At 36.2% G+C, this 24,403-nt stretch overlaps 2 protein-coding genes across 5 annotated transcripts in view; one reads left to right on the top strand and one right to left on the bottom strand.

Moving 5' to 3' along the window:
• Positions 1-11,150, bottom strand: part of LOC120635812 (protein unzipped) — a 39,138-nt gene extending 27,988 nt beyond the window's left edge. The window contains exon 1 of one of the 3 annotated variants that reach the window (XM_039906992.1): positions 10,885-11,150. The gene's annotated coding sequence lies outside the window, so the exon portion shown is untranslated. Of the gene's footprint in view, positions 1-7,083; positions 7,157-10,884 lie in introns of those variants that run through there. The other 2 variants (XM_039906977.1, XM_039906984.1) reach the window with 2 other exon arrangements.
• The window catches only part of LOC120635796 (mitoguardin), a 65,936-nt gene extending 41,702 nt beyond the window's left edge, over positions 1-24,234 (top strand). Inside the window, exons 1-11 of one of the 2 annotated variants that reach the window (XM_039906967.1) lie at positions 12,986-13,311; positions 13,739-13,939; positions 14,457-14,733; positions 15,556-15,837; positions 17,021-17,187; positions 18,063-18,251; positions 18,609-18,718; positions 19,516-19,684; positions 20,263-20,367; positions 20,561-20,689; positions 21,285-24,234. In XM_039906967.1, coding sequence (XP_039762901.1) covers positions 13,739-13,939; positions 14,457-14,733; positions 15,556-15,837; positions 17,021-17,187; positions 18,063-18,251; positions 18,609-18,718; positions 19,516-19,684; positions 20,263-20,367; positions 20,561-20,689; positions 21,285-21,599 — 1,944 coding nt within the window. In that variant the 5' untranslated portion in view covers positions 12,986-13,311 and the 3' untranslated portion in view covers positions 21,600-24,234. Of the gene's footprint in view, positions 1-12,985; positions 13,312-13,738; positions 13,940-14,456; positions 14,734-15,555; positions 15,838-17,020; positions 17,188-18,062; positions 18,252-18,608; positions 18,719-19,515; positions 19,685-20,262; positions 20,368-20,560; positions 20,690-21,284 lie in introns of those variants that run through there. The other variant, XM_039906959.1, reaches the window with a different exon arrangement.
• Positions 24,235-24,403: the final 169 nt, after the last annotated feature.

The raw sequence follows: 24,403 nt of genomic DNA, 5'->3' as shown, positions 1-24,403 counted from the left end.
ATGTCGAAATAAATTCAAATATTTAAAATCCCTCAAAGTAAAACTTGATCTTATTTCATAATAATCGATTAAGATCTTATTATAGTTATTTCAAAAATGAGTACCGTATTGTCAATGTTGGTGTTAAATTCCAAAATAGAATCGTGATGTTAACCACAATCTTGGCTTTTGTCAGCTTCAACGAGCCGCCTAGCGTGGTTTACAAAACGTTTTCCGCTATTTATAAAAGGCTATACCGCTTAAATGTTCACAGTGAAGAATTTATTTCTGACTGGAATAAAGATATTTTTTTGTAGGAGTAAACAAGCCGAGTTACCCTACAATTGCAGCTATGCTTGATGATATAATTATTAAAATTAACTTAAGTGCTTTTTTAGAGTAGTATGCTCTGAAGCTGCTCATAGTCAATGGGCTAGGAAATAATAGCGGGACTGGTAAAAGGTGGTATCATGGGCGATTATGCGAGTAGTTGGCGTTATTCGAGACGTTCTAATAGTGGCATGTCAGTTCCCGGGAGAGTGCTATAGCTCGACAGCGCAGCGGGTAACGGAAGAGCTTGGTACTCGGTTCACAATTAGTGCGTTGTCCCGTTAGTGTTACCGATGCATTGTCCGCTTCAATACTCGCCTAGTAATATCCCTTTGTGCACTTCAAATGAAAGGTTCTCGGGTTGTTTGTTTTGCTTTTTGTATTTCACTATTGTTTGGCTAATAATGCTATTTAATCTTTGCGATTTAGCGGATACGATTACTTCGTTCAAGCTATTGTTAGAAAATTTGAAAACTTTCTAAGCAGGTCCGTTATTCGCGTCCATTTTGCTCCCAATAAGCGCAGGGTACTTCAAAGTTATACTGTGATTGTTTTCTTTATTTGCACCATTAATTAAAATTTCATCCAAAATTTGTATGTAAGAAAGCGTTATTGTAATAGATGTAATTAAGAAGTATGAACAACCGTTAACAAACGGTGCACCACTAAAAGAGACAGGAAGTGGATCACCATGAATTGCAATGGCTTCCGGAATTTTAATCATTCCATCACGGATAAATTGAGTTGTAATTTGTATCATTATAATTAATAACTACACGTTTTGCAACTTGCTGTTTTATTAATGTTGAATATTTTATATCTATTCAGTGTTATAAAATCACTTAAACAAGCTTCAATCTTCGTCAAATATAAACAATAATTTATATTTGATGAAGATTGAACTTTTTAGTTTCTTTGTTGTCTCCTTTTATTTTTTGGGGATTTAATAAGGATCTTCAATGGACAACAATAAATCATTTGCAATCAGTTCATTCCAATTAGCAGGTACTACCTAGTAGTAGTGAGTACCTATATAACATATTACCGATGCCAGCAACTTCTTTCGCGTAGAATTTCTGATTTCACATTTAGCTACGATTCCTCGTGGAAAAATTCTACGTGTTAGTTACACTGTGCTGTTTATTATCTTTCTAGAAATGCTGAAACAGCTTTTTATTTGATAACTTAAATAGTCTGATTAACGAATATTACTTCTTTTTATTCAAAAATAACAGGATCTTAAAATTTTATAAAACAAAATAAATTCTAATTGCTGCTGCCTTTTGCTCTGTAAGTATATATTTTTTCATGTTTCTATCTTAGTTGTCCGTATATATATATATATATAGATAGATAAATATATATGTTATATATAGATAGATATATATATATATATATATATATATATATATATATATTTATCTATATATATGTATATACTATATAATCAGTCACGGAACTGTTATACATTGAAATTTGTTCAGTTATGTTTATAAATCTATATACATAAAAATGTTATGTTGGTGTGGGTTCAAAAACTCAAAAAGTTTAGCATGATATATAATACAAATCAATGATTGTTTTTATCTATTTTTCTCTACCATTTCAATCACAATGTGCTACAGCGAAGCGTGGCAGGGTACAACTAGTGATATATCAATGAATTTCATGACTTTTTTCATGTCCACAAGAATAAACTACAATAACATAGACACGAAAATAATAGAAAGCCGGATAGAGAATTAAAATAGACGACAAGAATAGACCAGACAAGATAGTTCTATATCGAAGAACAAAAGGCTAAAAGGCGAAAGGGGAAGGTTGTTCGCTGCGGCCCGGGACAAGTCCTTGGCAGCAACCTTTAGGATATAGCGACCTTGGGCTATTTAATACAGATTTATTGGATTTGCTTATGGAATTTTCAGAGTAAATTCTTTTGGTTCATATTGTCTTTATTATATTAACCCTATATTTTAATTCAAAGAATTCCTATATTTTGTCGATACACATTTAGGTGAACGGTAGAAAAGTGATTGAAACGATTTTCGATCTAGTCCTTTTAAGACGATTTTCATTGAATTTTTCTGCTCAGTTTCAATGTATTTGTAGTTTTTAAAACCTCAATTATTTCTCTATAGATAACTCTCACACTGCCGAACGATTATTCCCTTGCATGATTTGTAACGGAAGTCTAAGAAAAGTTTACTTCTAGGTGTACTCAATACCTTTTACATGAGACTAGGCCGATCTCCGCGTAAAAGGTCTGATACAATCTGCGCTCGCATGCATTGCATTCTTGTAACCAAATATCGCACTAGCTACAGGCTTTCACTTAATTGCTCAGGTTTCAATTAACATATAAGCAACTTTATATAGCTTTATCGTAGTACTAGTAGATATTCCCGACTTTATCAGCGACAAATAACTTTGTGAAATACCTACTAGAATATTTCATTACAGATCACTATCAAGTACTTTGTACTTTTGATGAATAACATATTGATAGTTAAGCTGAAAATAATGTTTTAGGTTTGTAAGGTCCAAAGTACTTATCTTTCAGTATTATAAAAGCAGGTTATTGAGGAAATGGGATTATATCAAGGGCGGATGTTAAATTATAGCCGGTAATGTAACTAGACGTGGTGCGGGTCCTTTTGTATTCATATTGTGTGTCAACTGCATCTATTGTAGTAACAACTACAAAGTTGTGTAGATAGACAACCATGAATATATAATATATAGATACTTAGACTTTTAAGAATAATCAAATTTCCAACACGTGTCTGTAAAACGTTTTTTTTACACCAAAACTAGTCAAACTGATCTAGTGTTTTAAAAAACTGAACTTAGCTTTAAAATTCTCCGGCTTCAGCAATTTAACATGATAATGGCTATCACAAGTTAGTATTAGCTTAGTTAAACGGTTGTACGGCAGTGAACACGTGGATGCGCACGCGCCGACAATAGTTGTTGGGGGGCGTAACTTATATTGGAGAGTGGAGACACACGCTGTTTTATATTCCCGAGCGGCTCGTTAAACACCTGTTACATCCACCTGTGCTAATTAAGATGCTCAGTCAATTGCATAACCATGTAATAAAGAGTCCTATATTATGAACGAGTGCTTCAAGCAATAAAAAGTAGTAGCAGTTTCAGTCTTAGTATGTAAAGTTTTGACAGGCTTCGCTATTCTAATAAGAACACCAGCGCATGTAGACTATGTTTATTTAATATTCCTCGTTTGATCGTGGTTGAGTTTGTTAGTTGAATTTGAGTAAGTAGTTTATTAATTTGACTGAGGTTCTTTATGGGTCTCCAGACAGTTTAATGACTCCTTTAATCATACGCATCCAGTAAAGAACCTACATGAACTAGGAATATCTTGTTTTTTTTTTACGTTTGAAAATGTCCAGCTCTATCGATGATTTTATCGCAATGTGAAATTGATTTTCAATTAGATTGTTAAAAATAAATTCATGAAAGCCTATTGTTGTCACTGTATTATTAAATTGTTTGATTGGTTTGTGACCGAAATATGATCCTTAACTGGTTATTTTGCCTGAATATAACGCGGTCCTTGATTTTCCCAACGCTTGAAAACAATAGGTCTCATATTCGCTGAGGCAAAAGCTCGCAAAATCACGCCAATCGATTGTTCCAGTGGCCCTGAACTCGAACCACCTCTCTTGCAGCATGTAATTCACGGAAATCTGACAGCCAGTAACAACAACGTTTGCCCCGATATGGAACCGAAAGCAATACTTCACGCTAATCCAGTTTTTATTTACGGACTAGACGTAATTCCAATTAATTTACTTTGATCAGGGGAAATCACGCGTCTCCCTATATATGTTCTTAGGTCTCGGCGACGGCGCCTAGAATCTTGATCTTAACTTTCTTCATGATAAGATATTTTGAAAATTCGCTGAAAGTTTTATTTTCAGTTATGTGATTTAATATCATATGTTATTTTATTTCAATCCGCATTATTACCATACTGTGGTACAGAGACCGTATTATTATGTTAACAAAGATGTGCATTATCGTCAAATTTGGGGCTTTTAATGAGGGCTTGGGACCTATGCATCATTTACTGTATTTATGCGACGCGTTGATAGCCAGACAGCGAATGAATTTTCTAGGAATTGACGATAAATGATCAGACGAGATATATTAATCTACTATAACATAAAGCTACTATCAAACTTTTGGAGCGATTTAGGACATTGTATTATTAGGAAAGTACATGTGCAATATACAAAAGTTTCGCTTTAGCTAAGGCTACAATGCTACATGTGGCATGATCGACAAATTGACGTAACCGCACAATAGGATTATTTTCCTTACCGCTTTGTTTCATAGGTTTATCGTGTTGGGCTTCGTAAAATCACTAATGTAATTTTAAGACTACGTAAATAAATAACAGCTGTTAAATAAATCTAATTAACATTTCGCAACCTGGTTACCTCAACACAAAGAAAATCATTTGGTATCTCAAAAGAAAAGAGCAGCTGCATGCATATAGTTCCCCTCCATCAAATCATTGTTAGGCCAAGGGTCGTTCTGTTATGGGGAGCAATGGCCGGGCAACAAAAAAATTCAAAGACGGCATCCAGGTACCCACGCACGGAATTTATTGTGATCGTTCCATTTCTCGACTGATTAGTTTTAGATCATTGTATCTACCTACATTTAGGATCAGTGTCCTCATGCAAGGAAGTAAAAACTTGTGACGAAAAAAAAACCAGTTGATGTAAGTAGGTACAGAAATGTTGTTGAAATCTTGTATTATTGTGTAACAAACTCACAAGATTCAAAGCGTTTTGGTTTGTGGCGACAGGAATTCGTCCTTATTTGAGTGGTTGCATATTGCTACGTCCGTTTCATTTTTACTTTACATCTTGAACTGTACCCACTTAGGTACTCACAGACTACTTAGCTGTCAGTTATAATTACAAAAGTCCAAGATTTCGAAGAAAAAGAACACTTGTCAACTTAAGTAGTAAACGCAGCCTTTAAAAATAATTAAATGAAGACACTCACAAGCTGGCTTGTTTTTTTTTCATTTTTAGTCTTCTCTCTCTACTCACAACTATTAAAACCCTGTTTATTTCACCAATGGCAGAAATTTGACTGGCAGAAAAATGCTTCCAGGTAATAAAGTATTAAAACAAACAAACACAACCTTAACCTTTTTTCCAGAATTTCTTGTTGGAAGAATAACTACATAAACACAAACGCAGATAGCAATATTTACTTCCCCGAAATACCAGACTACATTATCTTTCTTTGAAAACATTATTTATTCTTTTATTTTAATCTATTAATCTATAATATTACCTACAAGTATTTATAATAATAGCTTGAACGACTACTTGTTATTCATAACCGCTAGCATTGAATTAAATAAATTAAGATAACTCACAGTGTTATTTGCCAAGGCACAGTTTTGAAACGTGTAAGGAATATATTCGTGTGATGAAACATAAGTGCGCAAAATTGGTGCTCGTTTGCAGTTCCCTAGTTAAGGAACTCCCCTTGCTTACTTGTCCGTCCAGACAGCCACATTGGAAGTGCATTAAGCTATTAGTAAACAGTTAGTGTTCTGTTTCCCCACACAGGAGGGAATATTCACCATAAAACACAGACATGTACATTTTCTACGCGTATTTATATGTGCATTTTTATACGTGTATTTATATACATTTGTTTGTTTATACATTTGTTCAATATTTCATTGATGTCACGCATAACTTTATGTTGGGTCTACAAATTTGAGCAGTAAACATTTTTGTCATTTAAAATCATAATGAGTAAAAAAAGATAGTCATTTTGTTCAAGAAATTATTAGATGAAAATCATACGAAAATAAAGGTTATACCGTAGATGTGAACGCCGCTGGTAAAGTTGCCGCTATACATATAATAAATGAGAAGCATTTAATAAGTTTTTCGCCAATATCAGGGCCACGCGGTCACCGGCCGACGCGTTTCTTACTCTATAGTTCTTTGCTTGTGTTACCTATTTTTTACTCTCTCTCGGTCAATGACAGTGATGATATCATCCCGATTGCTGACATCAATAAATCATCATAGTACTTGTAGCGATAATCCACATCCGACCAATCACTTAAACTAGAATTTATCAGTGCTGCAGTGCTTACGCTGATATTAATAAACTTAATGATCGTTTATTTCATGGATAATGTTCTTGTTCGCTGACCCATCAATCATGGCTGTTTGGGACCTACATCGTCTGTGGTAGTCTCATACCGCGTAAGTTATATATGTATTAAAATAACTATATCTACTGACAATGATCTAGAATCGATTTACTGAATACTGGATTCGAGTATTTCGATGGACTCTAAATTTTAAAATTAATGTAATAAGTAAAGAGGATCAAAAAGCATAAACCCCCAGTTTGTTAAAAAATAACTTTTCGTGATTGGTGGTCTAGAATCGATTGAATAACTACCTGGGTTCTAAATTTCAAATTAAGTTTACTAAGTAAAGAAGGAATAAAAAATAAAACTGTAGTTTGTTGAAAATTTTACATGTGTAACTTACCCGTTATTAATAAAAAGTATTTTATATGACTTTGGTACTGGCGACGATATCATTAATGTACTTATAAACACTTGCACTTGATAAACTTATACGAGTATGAACTATATTTCAAAATAATTAAAAGTAATAGATTTTTTTATGTTGTGCAATGTGTGTTATCATTATTAGTCTTATTTAACTCGCTAACGTTTTTGTAGATACCTACCGCGGAAAGCTCCCAAGTACGGCACTCGGGTCTCGGCCACGTCGCGCGGGCGCGTATCGATCGCACACCGCACCGCGCGGCCTGCATACGAAAACGAGAATCGCTCAACATTCAGAATCCCTTCGGGCCGCAGCACACACTATATTTTTAGCATCAGTGATCAGCGATTTTGCGGTTGCATCGATGCAGAGTCGCCTTTTAGATGGTTTTATTGCATCAAGATAAGATTTTTACAAGTTATCCAGTGACTGCAATAACACCTTAACTGATGATGCTGCTGAATCTAAGATTGTAGCCGGCTAACCTGTTGGAGTATGGCAGTTATAATATTAAAACCATCCCCCAAATGTGTTTCTACGCGACGCTATTTTAAACGAACTAATAAATTAAAGTAAAAACTGACGTATTTAATAAATAAAAATCACTAACTAACAAATTAATAATTAAAATTTTATTATTATTCTAATTCAGAAGAAAACTAAACTTTTTATGCGCTTGATATCTTGCGTTTTAGCGTATTTAAAGATGCTACATCGACTTCCGGGGAGTGATCTGCAATGGTCGGAATGTAGTTTTCCTTGCTATTAGAATTGGTAGGGAATTTTGACGCTTTTCGGAAGCTCTATGAAGCTTCCGAAAAGCGTCAAAATTCCCGATGGCTGCGCCGCCGCGCCGATGCTAAAAGTATCGAGTGTGTTATGGCCTTTATTAAACTACTCCAAAACCCTAGATCCGAATCCCTTCGTTAGCGCCGCGACCTTGCCGATTGTTACATCAACATGTTATCCCTACAATTATTTACGGTCATTACACGCATCCAATTTGCCACTTTTACTGCCCCTTTCGTCATAAAAAAATCTAAAACAATGATGTTATGGCACCCAGTAGGCATGGTACAAGGTGAATTACAAAGAGCTTTCCTCAATTTGTTCAGACCCGAGGGACAAGCCCTTGTTTCATGGAAATCGCAACACTGACATATTTTCGTGAATGTTTATACACATATTATGACGTTACGAATGTTCAAATAGTGTTTACGATGCATTTGATTTCTAGGCATACATCAACCGTTCACCAATAGTTATCACTAAAGAGTTGTTGAAACGCTTTTTTTTCTATAAACATTGCCTAAATCAAAACGCATTCGATTTAGGCGATGCCTAGGTTTAGTGAAAACGTGCATTAGCCTCTTTTTACGGGGCAGGTCTCCCCCTAGTTGATATCAGACTATTAGGTGGATTAAAACACACACATGCGTTTAGTGTGTTTTGATGATAACTGTGACTACAGGAGCCGATATTAAGAGTTCCTTGACTTAAAATCCAATTTTGGATTTGGAAGGGAATTTTGAAGCGATTCGAGAATCGAATCCAGTGCCTCATGCCTCATGATCCGTAGCCGAACTAAATAATAATACGAGACAATCAAGTTAGAGCAAACTTTATAAAGGGTATCAAATAAATGAAAAAAAAACCCTGTTTTAGTTGAAGTCGCCAAATAGGTATAATAAATTATTGTATTCCGCATTTGTTGTTTTTGTTTGAGATATTTTGTCTGTGGATTTTTTTTGTTCAGTTTAATTTTATTACAGCGAGGGCGCTCCCTGAAAATTGGCGCAATTTTCCAGCCGACAAGGCCGTTTATTGCGTCGCGGAAATGCTTTCCTTGCTGTAGTTACTCTCCAAGTAGGCCAACTTAGTTATTAAATTAGTGACATAAAAAAGCATCTCTCTCTCTGCGCATACTCCTGCTTACCTTCTTTATTTACTTTATTTACTTTAAAGAAAAATAAACCAAGAAACACACTTTCGCATTCATAATATTTTTTAGGTGAACGAACTAGCGTTGTTATCTAATTACAGGCTTCAATATTGGCTTCAGTACACAGACATTGGCGGAATTAGCTAATCAAAGAAACGGAAATAGACAACAAGTGACCGGCCGACGCACCGGTAGCTATTTGATTAGTTTTTGATGTACAGTAATTGCGAGCGGTTTCTTATTTGGTAACATCCAGTTGCTACATAAAACTTTAACATTGAGTAGCAACTTGTTGCAGACGGCTTTCTATATACCAACAATAATACAGCGTCGTCAACTAATAGCCGACCTAGAAATGAATAAGCGAGATTGGACTGAGTTGAAGTTTTCATTACTACACCCTTCCCACGTACTGTGAAGATGATTTACTCTTATCAAATTAGTTAGTACGTTGGATCTGGAAGAAAACCTAGTTCATGAAATAGGCAATGTGGGCTTGCAGATCAATACGACGACGCCAAATGGTCGGTGGCGGGGCGACTTGGCCAGCCAACTAAGTTAATATCCGGAGCTCTTCGTTAAAACTCCCACTGTCTTTTTTTCTCTCATTAAACAACTCGACCTTGATCGTTTGTTTGCGTGCTGAGTAGTAGTAAGGTATCGCCGATAGCGTAACGATTTAAATTAAATTATTCTTAGACAGCAAAAAAGAGCCCTTAATGTCGAAAAGAACAGGAAACGATAAATACATAGGTGTTCTCTAAGGAACTAAACATTTAACCATGATTCATCTGAATATCTCTGAGTATATGTCACGACCGCAGTGAGGTAAATTAATGTATTCTATAACATATCTGTCTATTAACAGAGGTGGTATGTCATGTGGTAGCCGTACGTGATTATCGATAATAATTCGTACGGGCACGTGGACCCAGCGCAGCTGCCGTAGTCGCTGACAATGCTATATCCTAAAGTTTTTTTGTTAGCAGATGTTTCGATTAATTTTGCGCATTCAGTGATTCTGATTCGGTAACGCTCCAGGGAATTCGAACAAAGTAAACAATAGTATTACTTTTTTTAATCCGTGTTAAGGATATATTTTGTTTATTTGTTTTAATAATTCTTCAAACACTCTAAAAGTGCAAGGCAAACCTAATGCCACGAGGCATTTGTCTTCCAATTTTCTTGGTGGTAAAGATTGTGGTGTATGCGTGGAAAGTCTGATTTAGACAATATAATGTATTTTAAAATCATATATATCATCTCCATGGATATTGATCATCTTCCATATAATAAATACGAATTTAGCGATCTAGGTTTGAAAGCATTTGTAAGAAAATGTCTTGGTATCCGCTAAAGCCTTCAAGTTACTGGTATTTAACAATCTTAATAAAATTGGTTTTGGCGCTTTGGTTTACAATAAATGGGTAACGGTAAACTTGACAATAGGACCTTATGCCACGCTAGCCGCTTTTAGACGGAGATATAGGTACCTACCTAGGTAATTAAAATACCAACAAAATATTTAACAGGAGCGGTGTCTTCAGAGGCAAGATGAGCTCATAGGTGGGTCGCTCAGGGTTAGTCCATTGCATAAGTCTTGGCGGCTAAACAGCGTGCATGAACCGGTTTACAAGAAACGTGTTAGGAGGTCTGTATTTTTAAACTGTAGGCTACGAGTAACAAGCGGCAATATTTCACGTTTGCGTGCTTCTTTACCATAAATTATATTATTTAAACTAGCAGTTCCGCCGCTAAATTTTAATAATATCAAGTATAGTTTCAGTCATAAAAGTTTAACTAAGAAACGTTATCACTAAAGTAAACATATTTTTGCCAACAATTATTTTTATCAAACCAGTGTTATTTAAAATTTATTTATTTAATAATCATTCAAAGGTTTTATTATTTCAAGAATTTCAGATTTTTTCATCATACCGAACCATCTTTTGAAAAAATACCATTGTATTCAATCTTGTTATCGCGATGGAAAATTCATGTAAAACCAATTTATGTATACGTTTTTTGTTTTATTCTTACCTGTTGTCGGAAAAGACCGGCGTCTATAAGCGCGGGTCGAATTAAGAAGGCTTTGAAAGTCACAAAACGCTTCCGAGATTCACATTCACTAATAACGTTGGAGCACTGGATGGAGAACGATTGGAATAATCCCACAAGCGTGTCGATGTATCAAAGTGAAATCGGTTGAGTTGATTAGAGAGCGTACTTCGATAGGCCACCGCTGCACTGCAGAGCCTCCAACAGACTGGCGTGAGTGGCGACGACGGCAAGTGCGGAGCGAAGTCTGGATTCTCGAAGCGTAGATTGTGCTTGGCCGACGACGCCACTTCCCCGCGCACAGACTGCTACGGACATATCATTACGCCGTTAATTTTAAACTTCCTACTATTATCTAATATTATGATATTCAGATTATAAGATACTGACTATAAAGTCGTAGATTAAATTTCTCAGTAAAGCCGGCACAAATGGCGTTTAACTTATAAGTACTTATTTTACTACATTCTTCAGTAATATTTCTGGTAAAATTTTTCAATTTATTTTGACGATTAAATTAGCGTTTTGATGATTTTTTATTCCATTTTATCAATTTCTGTTCTTTATATTTAAGTTATTTAGCAATAGAAATCGACCCCTAGAGCTTTTGTGAAGGTGAACTATATAACTAAAGCCTTCTGAAATTGGTAACTACATGATTGAATATATATTAAGGTATAGCCAGGGTTGATTGCGATATACCTTGCCGTTCCACTTTTAACTATTTAGAAGTAATTATTAACTCTCTACGTACGTATGTAGGTATTAAGGGAAACCAATATATATATTTATGATTTGTTTTCTGTCGGTAACCTAATAATTGCGTGATTTTTAAGTATCGCTTAGTTAGTTATACGATATAGAAACGACATACTTAACTGTAGAAATTACGGTTTTGGTCCAACCTGAGAATATTAAAACTTTTGGTTGCCTAAATACCTAAATGCCACTATGGCACTAAACTAAAACTATTGAACATAGTTACATCGACCGACGACATTGAATATGAAACCGACTTGGTTAAATTTCCGGTAAGTGGATTTTGTTACGGAGCATTTCCAGGAGAAAAACAAAGTGGTGGTTGAAAATTCGGGGTAGATGAATTAATTACGGTTAGCAGTAATCTGACACCCAGTTTACTGCCCTGCCTTCCGCTATCAAATTAACATGTGGCGCGTATAATATTGTCGCACTTTTAAATTAATATTCATCAGGCTTCTAATTAAATTATTCATTAAATTTGATTAATAACGAAACTTCTGTGGGAAAATTTATATTGGAATAAGCTAACAGCGTAGCTTGCGCCTAGGTCGGTCGCGTAGCATTGCTTTTATGGCTATAAAACGTCGGAATAGATGTGCCCTTTTTGACACATTTCAGAGAGCAGCTTTCGAATGTCAGAGCGTAAAAAATCAATGCTTATCGTTTCCGACGTTGTGTCACGTTTATTTGTAAGGCCCTAATACCGAACAAGATAACAAAGATACAGTTACACTGTGATTTTCCCTTAAATCGTAAAACATTAGTTAGTTTTACCTTCGCTAATACAGACACTGTAGAACTTTTATGTTTATTATTTACAAGCGCAGTAGGGTTGAACAACGACTTCAATTAAGTTAAACTAAAAATTATATTTAAGTGCCCAGTAGATTCACACTAATAATAATATTTGGTGATCGGGATATAAAGTTTGTATTATGAAAATTAAGCTTAATTTGCTACACTCCGCAAAAAGCAGGAGAATCTGTAATCTATAATTTCTTCAATCTTTTTACTCCACACCGAACATACCTTCGGCAACGATCTCGCTTCGCACGTATCGCCCCGACACCGGAGCATCCTCAGATGTTGCCTGATTTTAAATCAGCTACTAGTCGCTAGATGGCGCCGTAAAAGTGTGTGTGTTTATAAATACATAATTGTATTGCAAAGCTGATGTTTACAATTATTATTATTGAATACGATTTTTTTTATTAAAATCAATGCCCTTTTCTAGTCAGCATTTGTAAAAATTCCAACGAAGAAAATCTATTGCCATCTATCGTCATCCAATTACAACTACAATTAGTTTACAGATGGACCTACTGGTACGATCGCAGTTGTTTTGACATGAATTGTAATTAACCTCAAATCTCAATCGAAATGCGATAGAAGCGGTTGCCATTACTGATTACGTATCACTATAACAATTTAGTAGTCTTAAAAGAAATTGCTTGTGTCAAATATACGCGCGTGATTTGTTCCGAGTTCTAAATGTTAAATTAGTAAACAACAGTGGTGTAAAATTTTATTCAAACAATAGACTTTTGTCTAAATTACGTACGGAAAGATGTAACGAATAGCCCTATGTCATTGATTTATCTTGTTTCGTGTCTAAATATATAAAAATAATATTGTTAATATATTAAGGTAAGTAAGTTTTTATTAATTCAGTATTTCATAATTCCAATATGCACCTACCTACGTAGTAGTTTCGTTTTATTTTACATGTTTTCTTTTGAGTGTAATTAACTAAATAGATGACATGTAGGACTTTTGATTTTTAATTAGAGGACCTAAAGTCTAGCTTGAGAGATATCGGTTCTTATTTATTACCAACCTGTATTCGAAACCGAACTACCAAGCTATTAAGCGTTCTGGTACGGCTATAAATATTAGGGTACAGGTGTGATACACTGCCATACCCCTTTCAGATTTGTACCTATGCAATCGCAATTAGCGTGCACTTCGTAAAGCGCAAAAAAATTACTTTAGGCAGTTAACTTAAAAAGTATGCAGGTTTCAGACCTAAATATACTTTTTGTTAAGCATACAATTTGTGTTTTATATTTTTTAGATGGCTCCTCCTAAAAAGATACTCAAACAGCAACAGGAGATTATGATAGATTTCCTGGAACAAAATGTAGAAATGGCCAAAGGTATACCATTGGGCCACCCCACAACACATGAAGCCACAAAGCAGAAGTGGATTACACTCACTAGCAAACTCAATTTAGTTGAAGGTGGCGATAAAAAGGCAGCTCAAGGTTGGAAAAGGGTAAACAAATTCCATGGACTTCATAGTTAGTTCATATTTATATTAACTTTGACTGAGCAAACTGTGCTTTTCAAAATGCCATAAAAGCTTTCAGAATTAAGAAAAATAGTAACTTCAAGTCCACATAACATATAGCCCAAAGTTGAAAATTCAATAATGAGAAAATATGATCTTTGATTTGTTTGAGAGATCATGTTTTGCTTTTTCAAATTCAAGTATTTGAAAAAGCAAAACATGATCGCCGAACGAAGACCGCCAAACCGCATTGGAAAAGCATTGTGGGATCTTTGAGGAGGAAAAATGAGGCCTGTGTTCAGCAGTGGCAGGTTAATAGAATATGCTGATGATAATGATGAATGATTAAGTCAATTGCTACTCATACTACTTCCAGATAAGCTTATTTTCATTATAGACTGCAGTGCCAGAAAGTCACTTATCCTCAGATAATGTATACAACTTATTTTTCATCCAAGAAAAAATATAAATTATAATCTTTAGCATGGACTTGTTTTTCCAGTACTGGTTCACATGGCGACACAGATGCAGTAAGAAAGCTCAAAATGTACAAAAAATCAAAACTAATTCTCCTGGAGAATTACACAGGTTCTTGCCCCTGGATGACCTTGAAGTGAGAGTTTTACAGTTGCATCAAGAGCGGGAAGTGAGCTCCATGCCCAAGATTGAGTTTATTAAACAAGATTCAGAATCAGAACCAGAAAGAGAACAGGATGATGAGCCAGACTTTCCTGTTAAGGTTCAAATCAAAGAAATGAAAAATAGGAAACTATCAGCAGGTAAAAAAAAATAATTTTCATTCAAAATCACTACGCACAAAAGTTGGTAAATAGATTTTACTACATAAATATGCAAGTTATTGGCTTTTCCTTTCCCTTTTTGTTGGGAACAACATGGTATCATTAGTCTTGATCAAATCATTTTTGATAACGGTATACAATAACATCTGATGATAAGCATTAGCATATTATGTATTGCGTTATTAATACATAAGTGTCTCAGTTTGATGCTAAGGGCCTATTTCGTAATAACCTGATAAGTAGTATAGTTTTGAATTTTAAATCTGCCAAGATTCCGCAATCCATCAATTAAAATATTTATAAAAAATATATTGTTCCAAAACATCCAACAAAAACATAGAACCCTGAGATGGGTTATAAATAATTTTAAAAAAATGTGAGGATGTTGGATTCCTGGCAAATATAGTATAGAAAATATGCATAAAAGGAAAGGAGTTTTAAAAGGCAATAAATGTGCCATAATCAAACAATGTGGCTAGATTTTTTAAAGAAGTAAATTATTGCATGTTTGTATAGTCCCCTGAATAGAAAGATGCACATCAAAAAAGTATTTGATTTTCTTACCAAGCAAGTGTAGTTTAGTGGGATCCTCCAGGAGAGTATTCATGCTTCAATGATGTAACGAAATATTATGTAATTGGTTTTCATAACCTTCCTTTATAAAACAATGCATTAATTTGGCACAATTTATTTTAAACCATTTGTGATAATTCCATTCCAAAACCATTTATAATAAATTTAAACCATCAAACATTTTTCTTTTGCAAATTGAATGATACTACTGTATTATCTCATTTCCAGATTACAATAACGCTACAGTAAATTCTACTGAAACAAGTACACCACTGCCCCCTCAATGGGCTTTAGATTTGGAAGATCGCAGGATAGCAGCCGAGGAACGTATGGCCGATGCCCTCGAAACAATCGCGAGCACCATGAGGTCTCAGGAAGAAAGACGCAGCATGTTAGATGAAAGGATAGCTGACGCGCTTACCGCTATTGCGGGCACCCTACAGGAAATTAACACTAGTTCACAACACAAACACTCTTTAAACCATTTACCTACGCAAGCTGAACAAGAGAGTGCAATGAAAGACGTTATTTTTCTTTAAGATACTAATAAGCTCAAGAGTCCCAAGAACTCTGCGTATCGGATTTAAGTAGCTCGTTTTAAGAAGGAAGTTTGTCATTACTTCACGGGACAAGCAATTATTGTTAACGCGGCAGAAAACGGTGGGCAAAAATAGTTGAATAATATACAAGAAAACTACAAATTACATCGTTAAAGCTCGCTATAATTAGAAAAGCGTATTGGGTCTAAATTCTGTAACCTTCTCAGTTATAAGAGATCTGGGGTGCATGATACACTGGATAAAATCTGCATGACGTAGCAAGTTGCTATGGTAGACTTTTTTACTCTTTTAATGTAATATAAATGTATATTTAATTTACTGTATTATAAATTATTCTTGTATAAATATAGTAAAGTTGAACATAATTTATTTACTTATTTTAAATTAAATGGAAGTTCTATATAAAATGTTGTTTTTATTTGAAAATGGATATTTTTGTTTTGCATTGACAATGCAAACAGTCTGCAGTAAAAATGCTGAAAGGATGACCCTAGATTATTAAGAGAAGATCCAGGGAATCCAATTTTTTTTGTTCAGGGTATGAAAAGAAAAAAATAGTGCTTTCGTTTTGAAGTGCTTATTTAGTGCCAGACACGATTTTTTGTGAATCACTCCATTAAGAATGCTTTATTTTCATAGATTATCTCTATATAAGTCCTAAGTATCCTAATTCAATAGGTATCACATTCTCGAACATCTGTGCCGTCTGCAAGTCTTAGTAAGTTCAAATTAAGTGAAAGCACCGTTTTCCTCTTATCGTAGAGGTGCTAGAATTGCCAACTAGTACCGATTTAGATCGAAACGCTCTTCGAACCGAGACATTTGTGGCCTTACCAATAAATGTGGCATAACGTCGTTATAGGCATGTAGTGTTTTTCATCCTCTGACATTTGAAAGATCCTGTCAGTATGCGTGCAGGTAACGGCGAATCCAAATACATTCATCATTACCCCTCCTCTACGGGAATATAACGGATATAACCGTTTGCCCATCGTGTTGATCATTAGAGGCTTTATTGATGATGTTAGTTGTCATTTGTGACAAAGCACTGCATAACTATTTGCCAATATTTGGTAGGCCAGGTTTGATCATTTTTGTTTGATTATGTCCAATTTATAATTGACCGTTTTAAGGTATGGAGGCGTTAGAAACGAGTATCAACTATTGGGAGGACGCGCTCGCCGCGTTTTCGGTGGGGGCACGAGGCGGGGTGACGGGCACACTCGCGCTCACCTCGCCCGAGGAGGCAGAGTTCTGTCGCGAGATACAGGATCTGCTGCAGAACGCTTACTTGCTACAGGTAAATACTGCGAGATGCAGGACCAACTGCATAATGCGTAGGTACTTGCTACGGGTAAATACCGCGAGATACAGGACCTACTGCATACTGCGTAGGCGCTTTCTACAGGTAAATACCGCGGGATACGGTGGGGAGGATTTAAAATCAACTCCTAAACACACACATACACACCTGTAAAAAATATCACTTGCTTCAATGGCGAAAGAAAACATCGTGAGGAAACCTGCCTGAGAGTTCTCTATAATAAATAAATAAAATAAATAAATATATTACGACAATACACACATCGCAATCTAGCCCCAAAGTAAGCGTAGTTTGTGTGTGTTGTACTAAGGTGACTGATGAATAATTTTATGAATAACATACATAAATACTTATAATATACATATAAACACCCAGACACTGAAAAACGTTAATGTTCATCACACAACCATTTTCCAGTTGTGGGAATCGAACCCACGGCCTTGGACTCAGAAAGCAGGGTCGCTGCCCAATCCGCCAATCGGCCGTCTAATAATGTTCTCAAAGGTGTGTGAAGTCAACCAATCCGCACTGGGCCACCGTGGTTGACTATGGCTCTGTAGTAGGCCGGTAGCCATGTTTTGTAAAACTGAACATTAAAGACCATACCTATAGACTCTATAGATATAGTTTTGACTCCTCGTACTTATTAGTCTACAGTATACTATAAGTTTGATGAGTTTATAGAATATTTGTTATTCATATACCTAAGCGAAGGGTTGATCAAGAATATAATTGCACTCATTGTGAAAATTCATTCTAAACTATTGTCCACCAAAAGTGTAGTACTTTTAAAGGAGGTAAGAGGATTTTTTCGTGAAACGAACTTAAACTTACTTATCTCTATGTCACAGGAACGTTGCGAGCTACTCTTCCTCGACCAACGGTCCGTGCTGTTCAGGTCTGAGAGTGGCGGCGGCGGTGGCGCGCCCGAGGGTTCGGTCGGGCGGCGCACGAGGCTTCTCTCTTCGCACACTGCGTCAGAACACACACGCAAGGAACACCACTCCAGTGCTGAGTCCTTCGCCTCAGCAGAGGATCAGGTACCTTCACAAATGTTCCGCTAACACCGTTCGCGGTAGTAGTGTAGTGGAAATTGAGCTTTACAACGTTGTAGATATGTTTAACTTTACACTGACACTAGGATTGCGATAATTTAAGACAATAATTGACATTTATAAATAGTAAACCCTTGAAAATATTTGTCAATTTTCCTGCTGCATCAGTGAGCGCTGTGGTCTTTTAACTGGGACGGTCGCGGGATCGAAGCCCGGCAAAGGTCAAAACAAAATTTACAATCACTGAATTTTTTCTCGTCTAGTCGGTCGGTGGTGAGACTTACTAGCACGTGAGATTGAAGTCAAGGGCTACATTTGAATGAAAATAAAAACTATTCGCAGGTTGCAGATCTCAGAGAATTCGACGACCTAACAGAATCAGTAGCTGAATTAGAAAATTTAGAATTATATCAAACGGCGGTTAAGCAGCTAGACATCGGAATTCCATACAGGTGAGCTTACTTATAAGATTCAACCACAGTAGATATTTTTAGTAATATTTATATAAATATTATTATTATTATTATTGTTGTTGTAGATATCTACAACAGTTTAAGTTATTTCCTTTCTACTCTATCCCTAGGGTAGTCAACCCTAGGGATGCTAGGGATGAGTCTGTGATATGATGATATCATACACCGCAATGCAGAGTTTCCAAGCATCTAAAAATAAATTCATTTCTTTCATCACTGTTGTCCTCATCATGTATCATAGGTGAGAGGAATGTGGAGGTAAGACCACACTAAATGCAAACCTAAGCACTTATCGTCACACTTTAGTAATAAGCTTGAAGATTCCACAGACACACACACGCACACCCACACCTACAGATACACACACGCATGTGTGTGTGTCTGTGATTTTATGATTGTCTTTTAACTGATCTCAGAATGTATATTTATTATTTTTAGAAAATCTGTTATTTGATGTATCACAATAGCAAGCCCTGTCAAGTTTAATTTACTATAATCCGCGATAAACAGATAGTTAACAGTGTTAAAGTGAACAATACGAACTTGGAATACACACCATCCTCCAAAAAAGCATACTATGTTGACTTTAAAACGCACAATTGCAAATCGATGAAAAAAACCTTTATTGCGGAATTTTACATTAATACAATTTTTCTCACTCGCAATCGATGTTTTTGCTTAAAGCTTCGACAGAGGCATCATTAAAGATTTCCATTTTTCACTATAACATCTTTAAAAGCGTTAATCAAAATAAAGGTTATTATCTAACTTTCTAGAACTCTCCGCACAGAAGTGGTGCAGTGCGGTTCGGACACGGAGTTCCTGTGCAAGCTACATTGCCTTCGGGTCGGCTTCCAGCACGTGTTGCGAGACTCCAGCGTGCGCGCCTGGTTCATGGACGCGGGCCGGCAAGTGCTCACGGACCTCTTGCTGTTTGCCGATAAAGTGAGTAACTATTACCGACCAGCATTAGTCGTAAGCAGAGATCGATTTTTTGTAGTAGTGGAGCTTGTACAGAGCCCCTCCTGGGAATTATTACCACCAGCAAGGCTAGCAAAATTATAACTCTGACAAGGGATATATTTAACGTGTCTACCTTCCAAAGTAAAATACGTATATTTTTGGATATTATTTCGACATGTGCGCCAATGCTCGGAGCCGTGTGAGAAGATAAACATTTGTCTTTTACCCGGGGAAAAAAAATGTCTTCGCCCATGGTAGCCGTGCAGGCTTATTTCTGCTGCCAACAGCATTGCAGTGTTCAGTGTCAGTGAAGAACGTGGTTTCCATTAAGAGCGTAATTACAGGCTCAGGTTGAAGCGACACAGGGCGGAACTTTTTAGACCGTATTCCTTACACGACCTGGGTTTCTGGAACGTGTTCCTTGCACGACATGTGTTTCTGGAACGTGTTCCTTGCACGACCTGTGTTTCTGGAACGTGTTCCTTACACGCTCTGTGTGCTTCTGTTTATACTTATCCATCTCGTTAGCCATCATATAAGCATTTATTTTTATTTCCCAGGAGCCTAAAGAATTTCTTGTCGCATACGAAGAAATGGTATCGTGGACGAACGATCCGGCTAACTGGTCAGCAATCGAGCATGAATTAAAAAGCAAAGGAGTTAAGGTGAGTTTTCTGCAATACTACTAACTTACTCCGCTGTGGCAGTATTGCACATGTGTCCCATGGGTTGAGTATATTCAATCCGTCATTTGTTAATAATTTTAATATTTAAATTAGAAATAAGCTTGGCGGTAGTACTACCCAGGACGAGCTCTGTCTCGAAAAGCTCTGGTACAGCTTAAACTTTTTGCTGCAGGTGGTGTCATTCTACGACGTGGTGTTGGACTACATCTTGTTGGACGCGTTCGAGGACCTCGCCGCGCCGCCCGCCTCAGTCCTTGCGGTCGTGCGCAACCGATGGCTCTCCGATGGATTCAAGGAGAGTGTGAGTTCGCAACCTTTGTCCAGTGGCATCATTAGTTTTGGGACCAGAGTAGGCAAAAACAGATGGCATCAAATGAAAAAAATCCTCCTCCTACGACTTGTGCCGTATGGTGTGGACGGATCTGAATGCAGAGTCTTGAGATTTTCTATCTACGTTAACGTCTTCGATCGTGCGAAAGTTAATAACGATTTATATGGTTTCAAAAGAGCGCAATTTGCTGCTGATTCCCAGTATTGTAACTAGGTTATTCACGTCTGTTATCTGCATTCTTTGGACGCTCTCTAGATAGAAAATCTCACACTTGGCACTCAGAATACAGTTGTTATTACCGCTCCTTTTCCCGCGGGTTGTAAGACACGACTAAGCGAATGGGCAACTGTGTCCTCCTCTTACCATCTCCTACGATCACCAAGCCGTCTGCCCAGCTTTGTGATTATGGGCGAACTATCCCGTTGGGAAGGCTTTTAGTACAGCAGTGGATTTTTGCTATAGGCTATTAATGATTGAATGCATTTGATTGATGTTCACAACAAATGTAGACTACCCATCTCCATCAACGATGCTGATTCTGACTCAAACAATTTCTTTCTTTCAGGCATTAACTACTGCAGTGTGGTCCGTCATAAAGGCTAAGCGGCGTTATCTACAATACCCAGACGGATTTATGTCACATTTCTACTCGATATCAGAGCACCTACTGCCGGTCCTAGTGTGGGGCTTCCTAGGGCCGAGGGAGCGGTTGAGAGACGTTTGCGAATCTTTCCAATCAGAAATAGTCGGTTTCGTAACGGACTTGTTCAGTTTCCAAAAGTGCAGATACACGACCGTCGATGAATTCACCGTGGACATCATGCAACACGCTCGCTCCAGAGCTGCCAACATCACGGACAAACTTGCTGAGCGGGTTTAAGTAGAGATCGAGGGTAGTTCCCATTTATTGTGTCATGGAACTTGTCGTTATCGGACAAAATTAATGACTTTGTTAATGGTACCAAATTGCAGTTCTTCCGAAATTTTTAAATGGTTTTATTCAAATTATTTACTAATTAACAGTATGATTATCAAGGAATGTTAAAGAGTATTACATGATGCCTAAAGCAACTAAGAAAAAAAAGGTATAATGCACAATGACGTCATGTTACACCAAATGGGAACTTCCTGTTCAATATTTGTTAAATTATTTCGATCAAAAATACCCGAAATAGCCGTTATAAAATAATAATCCAATAATCATGTGTAGGTGAATCAAGAAATAGCGTCACAAATAGTTAAAGCTTGTACAGTCTTATTAGCAGACATACTAAAGTATGTTAACTTTTAGGTTAAGTGTGTATTGTATGCCAGTTCCAGTATAAGCTCAATTCACGGTGCATTAACCTATATATAAATCAAATATAGGCCGTAGTACACAATAGAGAACAGTTTTACAGAAACAAACATTCCTAATGCAGTTACTTACTCAATAAATATTTAATATTCAAGCCGCGTCCAGACAGACAGATGAAGTCTGACGAGTTGTATTTGTAGTATTTACTTCTGACTAGTCTAAATAGGTGAAGCATTTTTATTTTAGAACTGGGATGTATGATTGCCACCGACTTAGTACATTAAGGGTGTGTTTTCACTGCATTGCAACGTAGCTATGATAGGCAGGAATAGATTAATCAGATTATTTTTAAAACTCCTTGCAGCTCCTTACTTGATATCGAGCAGTCAGTCAACCCAGTCGTCCCAAAGAACGAGTTCTATCACACAAAATTGACCATTCTTAGAACAGTACCAAACACTTGTCCATCATCGAGCGCCATCTGCATATCCGAACGCTCATTTTTAACAGCGTTTTCATACGCTTCATAGATTTTGTGGTAGATCACTAGGTGGCGCTGACATAAAGTCGCCAATAGTCCTAGCTTAGCGTTAGTCGAAAGTGTAACTCTGCAAAGAACTACTTTGAGTTAACTAAGATTAGATGTCAAGCACGTGTCCAGCAGAAAATTACAGCAATCAGTGTTATGTTAAACGGCGTTGGGTTGTGGTCAGGTAATTGGGTGTTCAATTTCGTGTTACGCTGCACCGCATTTTTTCTTCTTTTGTGGTTAACTATGTACACGTTAGACCAGCCTGTCCGTTCGTTCCGAAGCATTTAACTTTAAGCTAAAATGTATTTACTTGCTACCCTCTTTTCAATAGAATTAATAAATTCGAATATTGTTAGATACTTCCACACCATTTCTTATGTTCATGTATGTTGAATATAATTATATTGTGCTAAGTAATTATGCGTGAAAAAAATTATGATTGTAATAAAACAATAATCATAAAACCAGTGCAAAGGTATTTTGAACAAAAGGCTCAATTAAATTAGTATTGGTTGAATGCTCGAAATGTAGCGATATAATCGAATTGTAGAAGAAAGTAGATAGGTCAGATAATTAGTTTCGAATTTGTTCTAACGAATTAAATTAATACTTAGTTTTAAAAATATGAGAAATTCAACTTTACTAATACTATAGCCTGGTATAGCCTGGTTTGTATTGATTTACGGACACTGTGGTGCAGTCATTTGATGTGATAAAAAAGTAAAAAAAGAAAAATCGCGTATGCACTAACTACTTTAATTTTCTATAAAGATTTCTGCTTAATTGCATAGAACTCCACTGGCTTGTCGTTTCTGAAGGTGTCGCTTGCCGTTGATGCAATTGTTTAAAGTATTAAATGACTCTGCGGGAGTCGTTTGCAGACAATAAATGGCAATAGGTATGAGATTTAAAAATTCTACAATTTTCTGATTATTTTAAATATTGAATTCTGCTCTCACAATTAAAATTACAAATGCACAAAATTCTGGAATGCAGAGGAATCGTGGGACTTACAACTTTCATATTTTCGAAGCCATTGTTGTTGTGGCCAATAACTTAATGTTAAGTCTATGAATTGAAAAGTATAGACCAATATAACCACAAAACCTGTTTTTTTTTTTGTGATATTCAATTACAAGATGTTTTTAAATATCATGTTCTTGAGACATAATAGTAAAGGTTTCAGGCACAGAATTCAGAACAAATTAGTTTTGACTTCTTTGATGGTAGTCAGGAATGTATATTTTTGTATGTCCCGTCTTGTTATTATTCCATTGCAAGACTAAGGACTAAGCGCAATAAATTTTTTTTTGCCGCTATGTCGAAGTTAGCAGTTATTTCGATACAAGCCACAGAACAAAGGGGCCTCTCAGATCCAGTTACCCCAAATATAAGGTGTTTTCCGTGGATTAACTTCGTTGTGATGCCAAATTTTGAACTAATTAACTGATGTACTGTGTTCTCTTGCGAAACGGGGTCCTGCCGAGTGGAAGGAACTGAAAGCTAGTGATAGTACTGAAGGTTTCCTATATGATTTATTGTCGACTACTGATCTTGCTAAGTTATGTAGTATTTTAAATTATGATTAACTTGTTCTTAATTATTAATGTATTAGATTTACGTCGAAGCAATTGTTGTACAGTCTTAATCATTTAATTGTTTTGTAAATATATAATATCATTGACATCTTCGTAGTTTGATATTTCATTATATTTTGGTTTTGATTTCAATACGGCTGACCAACACACGGATGTTTTATTTATTTCAGTAGCTGCAAATAACCCTTAAATATTACAATAAGTTCAAGGAATGTGACTAATGAAACACAAATTTTATTAGAAAATTTAGTATATAT

The sequence above is a fragment of the Pararge aegeria genome, chromosome 3 (assembly GCF_905163445.1).
Source record: "Pararge aegeria chromosome 3, ilParAegt1.1, whole genome shotgun sequence".
Taxonomy (NCBI): domain Eukaryota; kingdom Metazoa; phylum Arthropoda; class Insecta; order Lepidoptera; family Nymphalidae; genus Pararge; species Pararge aegeria.
This window is presented reverse-complemented; position numbering and strand designations above follow the sequence as displayed.